General features: G+C 40.2%; 1 protein-coding gene across 1 annotated transcript in view; it reads left to right on the plus strand.

Annotated features, from left to right (window-relative positions):
- Window positions 1-12,178, plus strand: part of SMIM14 (small integral membrane protein 14) — a 28,639-nt gene extending 16,461 nt beyond the window's left edge. The window contains exons 4-6 of the mRNA XM_003205857.4: window positions 1,364-1,412; window positions 8,354-8,502; window positions 9,065-12,178. Coding sequence (XP_003205905.1) covers window positions 1,364-1,412; window positions 8,354-8,502; window positions 9,065-9,097 — 231 coding nt within the window. The 3' untranslated portion in view covers window positions 9,098-12,178. The remainder of the gene's footprint in view (window positions 1-1,363; window positions 1,413-8,353; window positions 8,503-9,064) is intronic.
- Window positions 12,179-17,225: the final 5,047 nt, after the last annotated feature.

The raw sequence follows: 17,225 nt of genomic DNA on the forward strand, positions 1-17,225 counted from the left end.
CACCGTATGAATTTTCTTTCTAATATGTAGACCAGAACTGGATGCAGTACTCCAGGTGGGGTCTCACGAGAGCGGAGTAGAGGGTCAGAATCATTTCCCTCGGCCTGCTGGTCACACTTCACTTGGTGCAACCCAGGATATGGTTGGTCTTCTGAGATGCAAGCGCCCATTGCCAGCTTATGTTGAGTCTTTCATCAACCAACAAAGTAGAAGTCTTTTGCTTTAATTTCCCCTGCTGCTGCTTTTATCTATAGAAAGTGCTATAAGGTGGTACCCAACATTCCCTGTACTTCCTAAGGAACTTTCTGGTAGTCTCAGTAAATTTAGCAGATATTTATAGATTAATCAGAGAAAGAATGTTATGAGTCTCTAATGATATTTTTTTAGTTCTTTCTCAAATGGCTAGTTATTGAAGTTCATTGTAATTAAAGGAGCTTGACATTTCATGAGTGTCTTCCTCCTGTAGTTGCTCAACTGTTTCTTTGGTGTACTTTTTCTAATATTATGACTACATATTGCTAATAAACATATCAGTGATGCCAGTACAAATGAAAATTGGGTCTGTAGAAATTATTCACCTATTTCTTTCATATGGAACATCTCTTCTATCTTGCATTTGTGTATTTACACTGATAATAAACAGATTACCCTGCTGTGAGAAGAAGTATTGGGATTTGTAACATTACTGTGACATAAAACATGTCAAAAAGGAGATCATAGTTCTAAACAAGGCATCACAGCCATTCTGTGTTTTTTTTTTTTAGAACTGTAATTATTAATCAGTGTAGTTTTACCTAAGCAAGGAAAAGACTCTATTTCCATAATACAGCAGATTAAATCCCATCCATTTAGCCTTTCCTGATAAAGAATGTAATATTTGTGTCTTTAGCAATTCTGCCATCAATAAAATAGTTGTACTGATAGGCAGGTTGTCCAGCGTTGACTTTTCTTACAGTTAGCAAGCTTACCCAGTCTGTAACAGTTTTATAATTTTTACCCATAAACAAGTAGGTAAAACGAGATACAAATTAAAATCTATTATTGAAATATCTTAGATGGAGTTACAGTAATTGATAAATTCAAACGTGAAACTTTAATATTACATCTCTCTATTTAACCATTATCACAGTCTGATCATTTGTTTTTAGGTCAGTCATGTGATTTAAAGTTCCAGTGTAAATAGGGTTTGGAAACTACCTCAGTACCTGGGATTCTTTGCGTACCATAAGCTGTGTGATTCAGTGAAAGTTACAATTTCTCTTATCTTGAACTTGTGCTCTGAAGTTAAACTGAATCTCGATTTCGGTACAAGCTGACCAAGTCTCATTGCTAACTGTCATGCCTTTCTTTTTCTCTGTTCTAGCTGAGACAATCACAGTCGTACTGCACAGACACAGAATGCCTTCAGGAATGTGAGTAACTGTTAAGATCAAGAGCATGAAAGTAAAATAAACAGCTGTAATTAAATGTTATAAGAACATATTAAATGAAATCAAATACTGAGGTACTGAAACCATTATGTGAGGGAGGTAATTCTTGAGAATTTGTGACTCACATTTAACATTTGTACATGAGATGCATCATATGGAAGAGGATGCTAAGCAAGTGGGAGATGTCAGCATCAAGGATGATCAAGCCCCAAGTATTACGTATCTTACCACTAACTTCCAAGTAAGATTATTTAAAATTCTTTCAAAAGAGAGAATTTGGAGGAGAACTTTATTTTTCCTCCTTACTGTCAAGGCAGCTGAATATCACTGGATATTCAGCTATGGCAGCTTTGGCTGATAAGGTGACATAGACCACAGCTGAATTTCTGTTTGACTTGGTGGCTGTATAGTTAACAAAGCAGAGTACTTATATGTACACTTCCTTGAAACTTGCTGTGAAACACATCAAGAATACCTTCCAAACAATGAGCATGACTGGGATGATCAAGTGTTACCAGCTTCTGCTGAGAACTATAGCTGTGCAGAGATTATGCAGTAATGTGAACATGCCCTGAGATGCTCTGTTTACACTTTTCATAGTCTAAAGGAAACATTGCCAAGTGTTTATAAATAAAAATGAAGTGGATCTGTTTTTTCTATACTGCTTTACTATATGAGTGAGCATATGAGCTCACTCAATTAGCCTGCATCAGGACTATTGCAAGTCTTCTAGGGAATACCTGAGCAGTGCTCCTGAAAGTAGAAGCTGCTGTTATTACTCTTTTAGAAGAAATGCTTGTGTCTCCTATGGGTCTGGGAGCTGGTAAAGGTTTCCAGGATCCTGGGGTGAATGCATGCTTTCCTTCACTCTCACGTTTCTTCATCTTCACTCTACAGTAAATCCTGTTCGGAGATGGGCATCTAGATTGTACTTGCACTATGATTTCCCTGCATGAAACACACCCAGAATCGTTGTCAAGATAAGCTGAAGGGGAAAAGTTATGAGCTTTACCAGATGCTCCCTGAAAAAAAAAACACAAAAGAGTGGGAATCATTTCTGCCGTAACAGTGCTACTGGCTTTGTTTTTCCTTTTGGGCTTTCCAAATTAGCTGTATGTCTGGGACCTCCATCGTGACTCCTCTCCCTAATGCAGCAGTCCTTGGGAAGATGTTTTAGTCTCCTTCCTTAGGCTGCTATGTCTAGTTTCTTCTCGAATCTCAAGTTTTTTCTTGAATCCAGGAGAGGGAAAGGCAGATGACAGGAATTAGGCTGTGCAGCCTTGTGAACTGTAGTTCATGGTTGAAACCAAGCAGTGATACATTCTCACTTAAATCGGAGGAGTCATCAATATTTATGAAGATCTCAGACTAAGGGCTGTATAAATGAGTAAGTCCTGTTATGTATAGGCACAAAGCTTGTGGGATAGCTTTCAAGCTATACAGTCATAGTACAGTGGAGACGTGAATGGATTGTGGCAAATAGCTTTCCATCCTGAAAGGATCCTTGCAATAGCTCTCTGTGCAGATGCAAGCAATTTGGCAGCAATTGTTCCAAACCAGTGGTTTGTTTAAAAAGCCCAAAGCAGAAATTATAGAGTAAATCCTTTCTACATTATTATGTTGCCTTAAATTTAGTTCCAGCAAAGGTATTTTTTTGCTGATGCAATCACAGTGAGTGCCTGTTTGTCAGATTTCTGTGTGATTCTTCTGTGGTTCCATGCTTTGAGCCAACATGAAGTCTGTGAGACTCCCAGGAGTTAAAGGCAAAAATAAACAGATTGAGCCTGGAAAAGCTTCTAGAGACATATTCAGACATAGATCAAAACAATTCTGGGCCAGTCTTCTGTCTGTTGTTTCATACCTTTTCTTTTCAGCTGTATCATGATGAACTTAAGTTTGAGTTGGATCTCCTCTTCTCCAGGCTCCATTTTGTGTTACTTGCTGCCTTTGATTCCTCATTTCCAGACCTTGATATGAAGAAACTTGTACTCCCACCCATTTGCTCATTCCCTGGATTTGGTCTTCCTTTTGGAAGCACAGCTGGGAATGTTGTCATAGACAGATTCTTAAGCTGCAAGCTTGTGGAATAACTGATGAAATGTGTGTGGTTTTGTTTTGGGAAATGTCAGGGCTGTGGTTCAGCCTGTGTCACAGCAACGTCATGTGTTGTGCTTGTGCTGTTGCAACCAGCTGGAAGTTATCAGGAACACCCTACATTGATTCTTCCTGAGAACACTTTGTTTCTTCAACTCTTGGTATCAGATCTTTTGTAGATATTTGGAGCCAAGTCAAAACAGAAGCACTAGCTGAAGTACAACACTCCCTCACTCAGATTTTTGTGTTATTAGCTCTAAATTCTTGCTTACAGTTGTTAGCACCATTATCCTGTTGAAAGTTTCCTCCCAGGACTGGAATGAGTGCTTTCAGATTTACATTTCTACGTATGAGAGGAAACGAGCACCACTTCAGAGAGCATTTGGGCTCTCTGCTTGATGGCTGTTCTCCATCAGGATACCTGCTGTGATGTAAAGCACGCGTCCATCTGATCAGTTTTCCCTCCATTTCAGTGAGTACATTAGAGTGCATTTTCCAGTGGCAGTATCAGTGGTTCATCCAGTCCAAGGAGACTCTACAGCTGCTGCTGGGCTACTCTGATGGCTAGTGGCCCTTTGAAGTCATCCTATCCTGTGGAAGGAAATTAGGGGCTGCCACCTGAGTTTAATCTCTGTGTTCAAGCAATTTCCAGATGTTCTGATCTGGAATTACCACATTCATATTTTGATTACTATTATTTTCAATGCTCTACTAGTTTGTAATGTTAATAGTCAGAGATGACTGTCTACCCTACTTCCAAATTTTTATGTATTTTAAAATGAATCTGTGACTCATCTTGAGCTGTACTCCTCCAGGGGAGTCACAGCAGCCTGACCTAATGGCATGAAATGTCTGCCAGCCCTTCCCTCCCTTTTCTGGTAATTCCCTTCTCCCTTCCTCCACTCGAATCCTCTTTAGATCTCTTCAGTTTCCTTGTCCCTGCCTTTGATTTTGTCAGCTTGCATGGATTATCTGCTGAAAGTCCCACAGACTCTTTGTCTTCCTCGATGATCCATCTGTAAAATACTTCTCTTCATATGGTTTCATGCATTTCTTTCACAGAACAGGCACGGTTAAAAACGCTGTGGAAACGTGTAAGTCAGAGAGTGTATTTTTGCCTTTCCACATTGAAGAAGTTAAACGGTTAAAAGCTGAGCATCCAAGAGGAAATAGTATTGCCATGAGATGGTAGCCTAAAAGCATCACAGAGATTCTACTTTTGCAGTAAAAGAAATGCAATCTTTCCTCTTTTTTCTCTAGAGTGCAACCTCACTTTGAATGAAAAATAGCACTTTAAGAGGAGAACTAATCTCTTGTGAGGAGTACTTAACAAGGCATTTGCTTATTTTAATTCTTAAGATTTCAGCTGCATGATCATGATGTGGTTGACCTTCAGGCTGTAGAAATTATTTTTCCCAAATTCATCGTTTTATTAGCTTTGACTGTCATACAGTAGAACATTAAATGAGGTGGCTACATAAGGTTTTTTTTGCCTTCTTGTCTTTTTCTGAGAGCAGGCTAGCTTATGTGGCCTACTGCTGTACCTGTCAGTCTCTGTTTCTATAAGTGAAAGCAAGCCAAACAATTATATCTTGCACATGGAGCAACAGTTATGACTCACTGTAGTCATTATCTCCTATGAGTGGTAATCCCAGTCTCAGAGCAGCCCCTCATGAAGCTTTCTCCTTCACAGAGATAACTGTAAACAATTCCAAGGGATGAACTGTTCCAGGCTTCGTTCAGAGTTACTGGGTAGGTAGGCAGACTCGGTCTAAGGGATCAGAGACAATGAAAATTAAAGACCTCGGGCTGGATTTCGTGGTCTGTGATTAGCCGAGTTAGAGACTATAAGCTTCACTTCACCCAGTGACACAGCTTACAAGGGAGAAATGTGTCGCAGCATTCCATAGCAATTGGTGTTTCCCAGGAACTGAAAATTAAGAAATAGATTTTACTGTAATCATAATGGATGGTGGCAGGGGCACTCATCTGTGAGATCAGGACAGGACAGTTTCCTAGTCATCTGGAGATACTAGGTACTCTTAAAAGCAACCTTTAATCTCAAAGAAATCAAAAGACCACCCCAAAATTACCTGCAAAATATTAATTGTAATTAAAATCACTTTGTTTGTGAACTCTCAAAATATTTTTTCTACCCATAGATGATGGATAGATGGATAAATTCCATCCTACTTGGTTTCAGCTTCACTCAGCTGTTCTTTATCCGTAAGCTGGTCTCATCTGATTATTTTGTGACCTCTGTGATGGAACTTTTCTTAGTGAAAGATTCACAACATACTATTTTTCACAGTAGCTGTAACAAGGTCTTGCTTGTTCTTTTGATTTCTGTTGCAAAGCTTGGAAAAGTGAAACACCCCATGTATGTGAGACTTTGCTTATCCTCACCTCCTTATGTCAAAAGATCAAAGTAGCAGATTCTGAAATATCTCACATCCTTATTAAAACATATGCTCATTTGTAAATGAAGTGGCTTTAACGGTACTTGAATAGTATAAACAGTATTGTGGCTGTTTTCATATCTAGCATGCTTTGAGTAGGTAGTACAGGGCCAACTGTGTTAGATCAGCTGTTGTCTTAGTCTAGAACACGTTTTGGTGCATTTGGCTCAATCCAAACTGTATTACAAAACAGGCTGGGTAGAAATTGTGTATTGTAGGAATGCCTGTGGTTTCCCACCGTGGTTCCTTTTACTGCTTTCCATGATCTGTAGTGTCAATTGTATGTGAAATCAAGTCTAGCACATCACCTGAATTTTCATTGCTCTCCTGAGTGTACACAGCAAAGCAGGTACCTCAGGCTGTCCTGTGTGCTGCTGAGGGTGGTCTCAGGGTAGCTGCTAATGTTGTCTGGAAGCTTAAAAGTAAAGCGGTTATTCATTTCATACAAAATTGTGTGCTGCTTTGCTGGCCTTCGTATGTAGTGAAGGTCATCCAAGATTTAAAATACTGTTAAATCATATTATTATATGCTTTCTGAGTCAGTCCTGTGTTAGAATTTAATGAATTAAAGGCTGTAACATTCTCATTTATTATCTTTGCACTGCTCCTCATTTATAGCACCTTTTATGGATTCAGACCTCCAAGAGAATTTTTCAGTGTGTATTATGTCAGTAAAGGACGTCAGTACAACAGCCCCAGTGTTCATTCAGAGAGTGCTGTGTGTGGAATAGCTGTAAACTTCCCCACAGTGCCCTACTTCTCTGTTTGAGCTGTGTTATGAGGAAACTGTTTTCAAAGAAGAGCCTCTGATAACAGTGGTACCTGGTATCACAGCACTGATTCTTCAGGAGCAGCAATTGCTTTCAAGGAAATGACTGACTTCAGCAGTTCACTGGGTATGAGTTGTCTAACAGATGTTAAATAATAGCAGCTCTCAACAAGTAGTGCATCCAGCCTTGACTCCAAAGTGAGATGGTTCATGGAGTTGATGAAACAAGTGAAAAATCTGATGGATACAAGTGTCCTCATGTGTTAAAGGTTTTAGCTGGAGTAGTAAAATAGAATAGACCTTCCTGTTCTGAAGGTTATTCATTATAGCTTTGTATTAATTGCTTTTGAAAACAGTTAACACTTAAATTCAATAATAGATTTTCTTCTGGTTTCAGAAAGTGCATTTTCAGGAAGCGAGAAAAGAAAATTAGCTTTTTACAGTACTAAACAAAGTGCTTTGATTCGTGTGATTTTATGGACTAGAATATTACTTGCTTTATTGTCAGCATGAAGGGGAAGCTACTGATGAAAATGCTGATGAAATGAAGATGCTAATCTTGAGAATCAAGTTGAATTCTATGCTGTGTTACAGATTTCATGTGTGGCGGTCAATCCACAAGATGTAACAGGGTTTAATAGTGTTGGTCTGCTGTGTGAATGCTGTTAGGTCACCGAAGTACGGCACAGCTGAAGTTGGCATGGACCTCTGGGTCCACCTGGACCAAACCCTGCTCAAGCAGGGACACCCAGAGCAGAGTGCCCAAGCACATATCCGGGTGGCTTTTGAGTATCTACAGGGATGGAGACTTCACAGCCTCTCTCTGAGCAGTTTGTGCCAGCACTCAGTGACCTTCACAGTTGTTTCTTGATGTTCAGCCGCCCATGTTCCAGTTTGTGCCCATTGCCTCTTATCCTGTCACTGAGTACCACTGAAAGGAGCCTTGCTCTGTCCTCTTTGCACTCTTGCTTCAGGTCTTTGTACTGGTTGGTGACATACCCTGGAGACTTCTCTCCTCTAGCGAACAGTGCTACCTGGGGCTCTGCCCAATCATCCAGATAATTAATGAAGATGTTAAGTCCTTAAATACTAGTGTAAATAGACCCGTGTAAGTACCATAAGTCATAGTTAGTTACTTGTGCATTGGTTCACACTTCACCTGACAACATTAGCTATGATTTGATTATTTTAAATTGTGTTTTGGGGGGGAGAAGTTGATATTTTCAAATGTGCAAATATTTGCAAGACCTTCTTGATCCAAAAACACTAATCAACAGTCTAAAAGGATATTCTCAGTTTTATTTCCATGTGATTGTGTCTCAACACCTTAGTTAATATAAACTAAGAAATATTTGTAGTAATTCTCAACATTTCAGTGAGGTCTTATGAAATAGATTCTCTCTTTTCAAAGTGATAAGAATGTTTTTTAGAAGTTTAACACTAACAAAGAATTACTTGCCTTAAAGACAAAGGAAGAACTAATCAGAAAATTCTATTGAAAAATATTTTCCTTAGATTTTTTGTTTTGTTTTGTTTTGTTTCATTCTGAGGAAAGAACTGCTGTCACTCTGTTTTATAACTTGAGTTTTCCTTGTATGTAGTGCCAGGACCAAATTTGTCCGGTGACAATGTCGTCAGCTTTGCCATGGTAGTGATGGCTTGGGTTGTGATTGCATTCGTCTTGTTCTTACTGAGACCTAGTAATCTGAGAAATTCCAGCACAGCCGGAAAGCCCACCAGCCCACATAATGTGAGTGACTGTAGTAGTTTAACTGTATTTGGTTTTAATACTGACCGTGCTATAGTCTTTTTTTTTTTCCTTTAAAATGTTCTTTGTGTATTTTCTTTTCCATTTTCTTGGAACTCTACTAACAATGAAAATAAGTAAAATCAAAGTGCATGTAGAATTGTGAAGGCCAGCTGTGAGGTCTGCCATGAAATGGAGCAGATGTTGTTGCCCGAGAGTTGGTTACAATGTTCTCTGGACACTATCTCTGGTTGGAACAGCCCCCTGCCTTCTTATGTGACAATTATAGAGAAGTAAAAAAAGTCACGTCATAAAACTTGGGAAGGTGACCTTCATCCTAGATGTAGGATCTTGGAAAAAAAATCACTGTTGGTGCAGGAAATAGCATTGTTGTCTGATGCTTATATATCTGGAGACTGAAATAGGTAATGAAAGACCTTAAAGCACAATGTAACTCTCCTGGGGTATTGTTTTGTTTTGTTTTCAATTGCTCAATTCTTTTCTATGAGACACTGTTCCTAATCCTCTATGTGCTCTTTTTTCTTTTCCTCTATCCTACCCCTAGGGACAAGAACCACCAGCCCCACCACTGGACTAGAGCTTTCAATATCAGAGAAGTTCAGCAGCTAAAACCTTGCACGACCAAATGAACGAAGTGACCAGATTACTGCAAAACTCCCTTCAATACTGTTGTTTTCTCATTTATATAGTGCAGAATTACCATTCAGCGGTTATGTTCATGAACTACTTTTAGCTACTTCAATTTTGCTTTTTATGTTACTACAATTCCTAGTAGATTATAATTTGAATAATGATGAGGCATTGCAGGGTTTTCTGGTTGTTATCATAACTGCGGACATTCCACTCAGTGTTTTTCTGTTACAGCGATCTTAATTTCTTTGCAGTGGTTTCTGGTATTCATTGAAAGAAAATTAAAATCCCTGTGCATCTATAGTAATGGAAATTATTACTGATCTTTCTTCAGATAAATCCATATTTTTTCTCCAGTATACTTTTAAGAGTTGTATTACAGTTACAACTGTTATTTTACAGATGTGGTGAAAAGCAAAGAAATTATTTTGTATTTGCCCTGGTCCTTGGACCACTAACATAATTTTCAGGGCTGTTGGCCAAAGCATGAATTTTCCACTAGAACTAAATAATGTGCATGTGTGTGTGCACGCAAAGAAGTGAATGTGATAATTGCCACTGTCAAAGCCTAGACATACGTATTGAGAGCTGTACAAAAAACAGGATACCACCAAAAATTAACTTAATCATGTTCTTTAGTAAATGATATATCTTATTCAATATATTGTCAAAATGTATATTCCAAAACCAGATTTGTTTACTTACTGAATTTATGAAAAAAAAAATCTAAGTGAGAAGAACTTGATAGATTTTTTTGTCCTTCTTAGTCTTTTAATAATCAGAATCTTAAGTTTTTATCCATAACATAACGTATATTGAGCAGGATGAATTCATACCAAGAGGTTACCAATTTCTGGTATACAAAACGTTCTGGATGTTCAGGTTTTTTCACCTGTATGTTATCAGCAATTCCTAACATTTCATCCTTACTACTGGTTGTAATTGTAGAATAACGAAATTGCAGGTGACTACGTATGGCATGTCTTTTCCCTCTAATACTTGTGTGTATGTGTGGTGTGGTTATGCGTGTGTATGTGTGGCTGTGCGCGTACAGGTGCACATCTCCCATTGTAGCAAATGGGAAGGAATTTTTTATGTACATTAATTTAAGAACATTTTAAAGATGTACAGAAAAGCAACACTGTATATTTTTCTTGATCAATATGAAAAAATGATGAGAATAACATAAAGAACATTTTTATGTTACCAACACAGAGCTTCTTTCCATAACGGTCAGTAGAGCAGACAAATGGGGATTCAAGGCCTTACTCTAGAAACCTTTTTTTTCTTGAGGACTTTAGTTGTGGAGCTGAAGGGACTAACTGTTCATATGCATAAAGGTTTGAATTAATGGGCTCTCAGAAAAATCTCACTTCAGATCCCATGGTTGGTAGACACAGGTTTTTCCTCCTCAGGGCAAACAATGGGCCAGCTGAGCCTCCTCACAAAGGAGCAGTGCAGACCTGGAGAACAGCCTCTGTAACTTTATGTAATTGCCCTTTAAATTTCTTTGGAATAGTGTGCTCCCAAGCACCGGAGTACTTGTTAAAAATCTAAACAAATAAGTTCTTTCAGTGACAGAGATGCAGTGCTGTGTAAAGCAATGGAGTTGCAGCAGAGAAACAGAGAGTTTGTCCTGTTGTGTCTAAAGCTGTCCAAGCCACAAACACTGTGTAAAAATGCCACTGGGACAGTCTGACTGTGCTTGCTCTTTGCCTTCCTAGTACATTTATATTTTGGATGCAGAAGAAGTAGTTCAGAATCATTTTGTTGAATTAGAAAGAAGTATGCATTATAGGCTACACTGACCTTTTCTCCAAGAATTTTTGGCCAGAATCCTTCACTACTGGATGCTGAACACAGGTTTCCAATTGATTTAAAAACAAACAAACAAACAAACAACTACTGAAACAGGCTTCATTTCAGCCAGAGCAAGTCACTCCTCATCCTGCTGGAGGCTGGTGAGATTTATAGCAGATGCTCCTCATTCATGAGCATCATTATTGCTTTTCTTAAATGTCCATGGATGTATTTATGAACCTCGCTGTGTGCTCCCAACTCCAGTGGTCTTGGCAAACAAACTTTTGGTTCAGAGTGTGTTGTGTTTTACTTTTAAATGAATTGTCTTTGCTTGAAATTCCTCTGAGTAATTGTCCCAGTGATTTTATGTCTGTATGCTTTCTTCAGATAAATTGCTATTTTAAATTTTCTATGTAAAAGAAAAACATTGGAAATATTTTATTGTGAAATATTTTACTAAAGAGCCAGGCCACTATCCCAAATCAAAATGTATGCCTTTAAATTCTTTCTTTAATTTTCTCTAAACATAACCTCCAGATCACCACTCTTAATTAAAAAATGACTAATGATAGGACTGTTTTGCCACTCTTATTCATGTTAAGTAGTGCCTTACTCATCTGGTAGTTGCACTGAAGTTTGTGGAACTACTCTGAGATAATGTACTAGTAGCAGCTTTAGTAAGAGTGGCAGAAATCTGGCCTTTAGTGATGTAGTTTGCAGTGGCATAACCGTATTATCTTGGTTCCAGGTGCTTATGGTAAATTTTGAAAAGAAAGGCAGAAGAGATAAGTGGGATGCAAAGCTTCAGGTATGATTAATTCTGCAATAAGGGTTTTAAGCTCAGTTAGTAAGAGACACAAGTTGTAGCAACTTGGGAAACGTGGAGGAAAGTTTACAATTATACCTTCGCTTAGAACTTTGTTAAAACAATAGTATTTTTAGAGTCTGCTTAACATAATTATGCTCTAAAATGAGAAATTGTATGTATTCATGTATTGTCTGCAGATCACTTAACCTTGTAATGTTCACTATTGAAAAAGGAAGAGTGATGATGTGATGTATCTAATGTAAATTGGTGGTTTAAAATGTCTGAATTATGCCAAACAAAAAATCATCCGTGCCATTTGCGGTTTCCTAGTAATCTTTTACTGAGTACTTGGATTGGGATAAAGGGCTTGTACTATGCACTTTTTATTGACTTAACAAAATAAATAGCAATCATTAGTAACCTTTTGTCTTGGTCTGTTAGATTTTGTATAAGATGTAGGACTACACCAACCTATTAATTTCTAAATTTGAAATAATCTAAAAATAAATATCTCGTAAAATAGAATGTCATGTGTATAACTTTAAAAATGTAAGCTGTAACTTTTCAAACAGACCTGTGCCTTCTGTATGTTTCTCAAGCAAGTCAGAATGAAGAATGAAGGCAATTTTAGACACCCCTGCTTCTGCAGGAAGAGCTTTGATGTCTGGTATGTGTGTGGTTTTCAGAAGAACATCATAGAATCATAGAATCTTTTGAATTGGAAGGGACTTTTACAGGTCACCTAGTTCTGCAATGAACATGGACACCTACAGCTCCATCAGGGTGTTCAGAGCTCTGTCCAGCTGGCCTTGGATGTCTCCAGGGATGGGATTCACCACCTCTCTGGGCAAGTTCTTCCAGTACCTCACCACCCTTACTGTGGAAAACTTATATCTTAAATTCAATCGAAATCTCCCTTCTTGTAGTCTGAAACCATTTCCTCTTTTCCTATCACAATAGACCCTGCTAAAGGATCTGTCCCCTTCTTCCTTATAGCCACCCCTTTAGGTACTGAAAGGCCGCTCTCAGGTCTCCCCTGAGCCTTCTCTTCTCCAGGTTGAACAGCCCCAGTTCTTTCAGCCTGTCCTTGTAGGAGAGCTGTTCCATCCCTTGGATCATTTTTGTGGCCTTCCTCTGGATGTGCTCTAATAGGTCCACATCTCTCCTGTTCTGAGGATTCCATATCTGGACACAGTACTCTAGGTGAGGCCTCATCAGTGCAGAGTAGAGGGGAAATGAGAAAAAGGAGGAAAAAAAAAAAAAAAGAGTATTTACTAAACAGTGGATGAGGCCTTCAGCTATAATCATGCCTGGGAGGAAATATGAACAATTTCTGTGTATATGGAGAGATTTAAAGAATCTAATTAGAGGAAGGTCATACTGGAAAGCAAAGCTTTGTTGTGCAAGAAATAAAAGCATAGAGTTTAAAAAGACATTCTCAGTTTTCAGAGTAATCTTTCTTTGATTTTTATAGGTTATTTTAAGCCTGCATGACTTTGGGGTTTTATTTATATTGCTATATTGTCTTCGAGTCCAGCTGAAGTTGTCCAGATGTATGAAAAGGTTCATGGACCCTGACCAAAAACTTGCTGCATTTTAGAACAAATTATAATAATTGCAGTTTGGAGGTGCTGGTTGTCACTTACAAAAGCATCGCATGAGATTAATCATAAACTGTATAACCTTGTAAAGAGTCAAGCCCAACAGCAAAGTCAAGGTTCTGGTGAGCTGCAAAGGTAGTAGAAGTGAGTAGAGTGCGTGCATACGAGCATGCTGAGCAGAACCAGGTCCTCTGCCTCACAATGACTTGAGGCTGTGCCACCGTGCCCAGTCATGTTGCAGCTGGCTCTGAACACATGTGGGAGCAAAGGCACCCAGCCATATGTCCTCTTTACAGTATACAAAACTGCCATAAGGTTTTTGTGATGCAGCTGCATGAGCCTTTTCCAGAGGAGTGCACAGGCCCAATCCTACATGTCCCTGTGTAATCTGTTCAGCTGCGTCTCCTTCCTTCTCAGCATTGCACCACACAAAGCATGGATTCGGGCACAGGTCCAGTAGGTCTGTGGACAAGTCCTCTGGGTGCTCCTGCCCCTTGCTCCAGGAATGCCTGCAGCTCTGTACCACACTGTACACGTGGGACAGCCCCTGGGCTGGGCTGGGCTGTGATCAATAGGGCCAGGCGGACAATGGCATTTGTTGAATCTGTGTCAGATGTCAGTGTACCAAACTGCTTGCACAAACACAGCTGTCTTTGGTTAATGATCAGCTCAAATCTTAACCTGACTTTATGCACTCACTAGCTTGACACAAAACTTCCTTCATGCCCAGGGCTCTTCGCTTATCCTTATCTCACCTCTGCTACCAAGGTGCTGACCTGGAGGCTACACCGTCACATACTCGTTTTCTCTTCTTTTCTTCCCTCCACACCCTCCCCTCCCCCCCATCCTACAAGTTCTTCATAAATTGCAATCTCTCTGGTGTCATGTAATAACACTTTGTATACAGAGGTGAAGGGTGGTCCCTCTGCTCAGCACCAACGTTTGGATCTCCTCAGGTCCGCAGCTGCCAGGGAGGCAGGGACGTGGCCTCCAGCCCACTGCGCCATTCCTCACACAAACAGAGCACACAGCCGGCGCTCACACTGGTACGTGCTCTGGCCGCTGAGCTGTTACATTAAAACAACATCAACACTTGCATTGGCCAAGTTTTTTGAATGAAGCACTCTGAAAGCTTTGGCTCACATCCAGCTCAGTTCTGCTGGGGTTGTATTTCAAGCGTGTGTTGAAGATCAGGTCTCTGAGAGCATGTAGCATAGGGACTGCTCGTTTTCAGGAAAGGTGAATGGGTATGAGACAAGTAACCGAATTAGGCCTGGAGAGATGGTGGCAGATCTCAACACACACAGAAGATGTACCTCTAGGGACCTAGAGTAAAGCGTTGTTAAAACTTGAGTACCTTTCCATTTTATATACCTTTCGGGGTTCACCTCCCAACACTGAGTTATTGACTGGTTTATTAACACTATCTAATGTGTAGCTGGATCCTAAAACTCACAACTACCTGTAAAAATACCTCTTCTCCTCAAGCAAGTGTGTATGAATCATGGTAGTCACCTCACTATCCTGTGAAGTATAGTGCAGGCTTGGCAGCACCAGGATCTGAACAGAGGATCTCCTGGCAGCATGGACGTGTGAGCAATGCTCTTGTAAGTATAGATTAGTTAAATTATTATGCAAATGATGGTCTTTAAAATATATGAAGGAAGAGTGATCCATTAGTCCTATCAGTAGCTTTCTCAATTTTGATTCAAAAAAAAAAAAAAAAGACGAATCTTATGGGTAGACTTGTGACTCAGTTTGCAGGAAGCTTGCTTACTTAGGATGGTGGCAGTCCTTCACTGACACTGTTGTTTAGCTGAATGGAAGCCCTGCCAAAATACCTTTCAGCAACCAGCTAAGGGAACATTTTAGTTTAAGTCTTGCATCATATACATATTAAACTCATAAGTTAGGAAGCCAAATATGGTTACTCTAAACATCTGTTTTGAAACCCTGTATGGCATAGAATTTACCTTTCTTATTTCTTCTTTGCACTAGAAAATATCTTTTAGAAAAACTTTCCAGAAGTGGACAATCCCTGAACTTTTTCAATGCTTATTTATCTTCACTATTAGAGTGTCTGTCCTGAACTGGAATTTGTCAAGCTTCAGGTTTTATACATTATGTTTTGCTAATTGAAAGGAATGATTATTGAATTTCTCCACAAGAAGAGGTCATTGCAGACCTTCATTTTCTCTCACCTGGCTTTTAAGCATTGTGTCCCAGAAGGGAATATAGCCATGACTGAGTGCAGCACTCCCCACATGGCAGGAAGGAAAGGCTGTCAGAGGTCTGGGCTGGCCAGTGTGCTGGAGGAGGGAGCCATGGGATCTAGTCATCAGGCAATGCTAAATTAAAACACACACAGAACCTCACTTCTCATGTTCAGTTACTACTCCTGTGATGCAAAAGAACTGACAACTCACACCAGGCCTTCAAAAAATGGAGCAGAATTCACACATATTTTAAAATGTGGCCAGCAGAAGCCTCATCTGTTCTCCTGTTGCCTGGAGCTGTGCTTGCCTAGCAGTGAGTTCAAGGTGCACCCTGGCAGAAAGTTCAAAGGTGCACCCTGAAGCCTAACAGAAGCCTTATTGCCTCTGTGCTGTGTTGTAAAACACTTTGTGTTCTTGTAAACAAAAATTAAACACACACAGTCATTTAGAAGTTAGATTATTCAGTAACAAGACATGATCTGTGCCCTTTTCATTCCAGTGACTTCAAGTCCCAAATTTTTTCCCTCCCACAGTACCCTAACAAAAGCCACAGTAGATGTTCTAGGGAAGCACCAAAAGCAGCACCTTTCTGGGGATGATCTAGAACTGTTCTGGCAAAGGGAATTCAAGGTCGAAGTCTCCAGCAGGGAGCAGGGCAGTGTGGGCTCTCAGGAAGGTCCTTTGCTCCATGGACAACACGCTTAATGCGTAGACCAGATGAAACCTGGTCTAATACAAATTTGTGCATTTGTGGTATTTTGAGATCTAAGGAGACAGACTGAGTTTATGAAGACAATGGAATATGTAAGGCTGTAGGACTGACTCAGTAGTGGGAACTCACCATGCTTTGCATAGGCTCTATGTTCCCCTTAGGGAAAAAAAGAAAAATGTGATCAAAATTGAGACACCTGTGCAAATCAGCAGTGAGACAAGGCATTACTTGTTTCCACTTCAGGATAAATGCAGTGAACCTGACACCTTTGCAGGGAGCCCTGTCTAACCACACTGACTCAGCAGTGCGCTGTGCTGATGCCAACACCTGAGTTGGTTCTTTCAGCTGAAATGTGTGTGTTCCATGGCACCATTGCCAAGGGACAGGGAGCTGGGATATGTTCCAGCTTACATGGGTACAGGACCTTCCAGGGAGAGAAATGGTACCAAAGGAAAGACAAAAATTCTGATCTCTTAACATACTTCAATAGCTATGGGTGAAAATGCCACATGAGAACAAGGCAGCACTTTATGAGCAACACCAAAGGACTTTAACACAGAGGGCCATCAGATCGCCGGGCAGTGCCCCCAGTGTGAGGGCAGGTAAGCAGAGTTAACTGCACCGCCTTATCACGGCACTGTTTGCCATGCGGACTTCACACACTGTGTTTCTATTATTACCTATCCACTTTGTAACAACCTATCCTCGCTGAGAGCACTCTGTACTACGTGAGAGAAAAGGAAGGACGACTTTTCCAGCAAGCACGGCTGGAAGACCAAAAGTGATTCACGGGCATTTTTTGCCACCGGAACCCAGCTCTCTAGTCAGAGCCGCCCGAGGCAGGAAAGGTGCCCGCCTGAGCCGCCCCGCCTGGCGAAGCGCGAATCTCGGCGCCGCAGCTCAGCCTGCCGGAGCCCGCCGGGCTGGTTTTGGCAGCA

This window comes from Meleagris gallopavo, chromosome 4 (genome assembly GCF_000146605.3).
Source record: "Meleagris gallopavo isolate NT-WF06-2002-E0010 breed Aviagen turkey brand Nicholas breeding stock chromosome 4, Turkey_5.1, whole genome shotgun sequence".
Classification (NCBI taxonomy): Eukaryota; Metazoa; Chordata; class Aves; order Galliformes; family Phasianidae; genus Meleagris; species Meleagris gallopavo.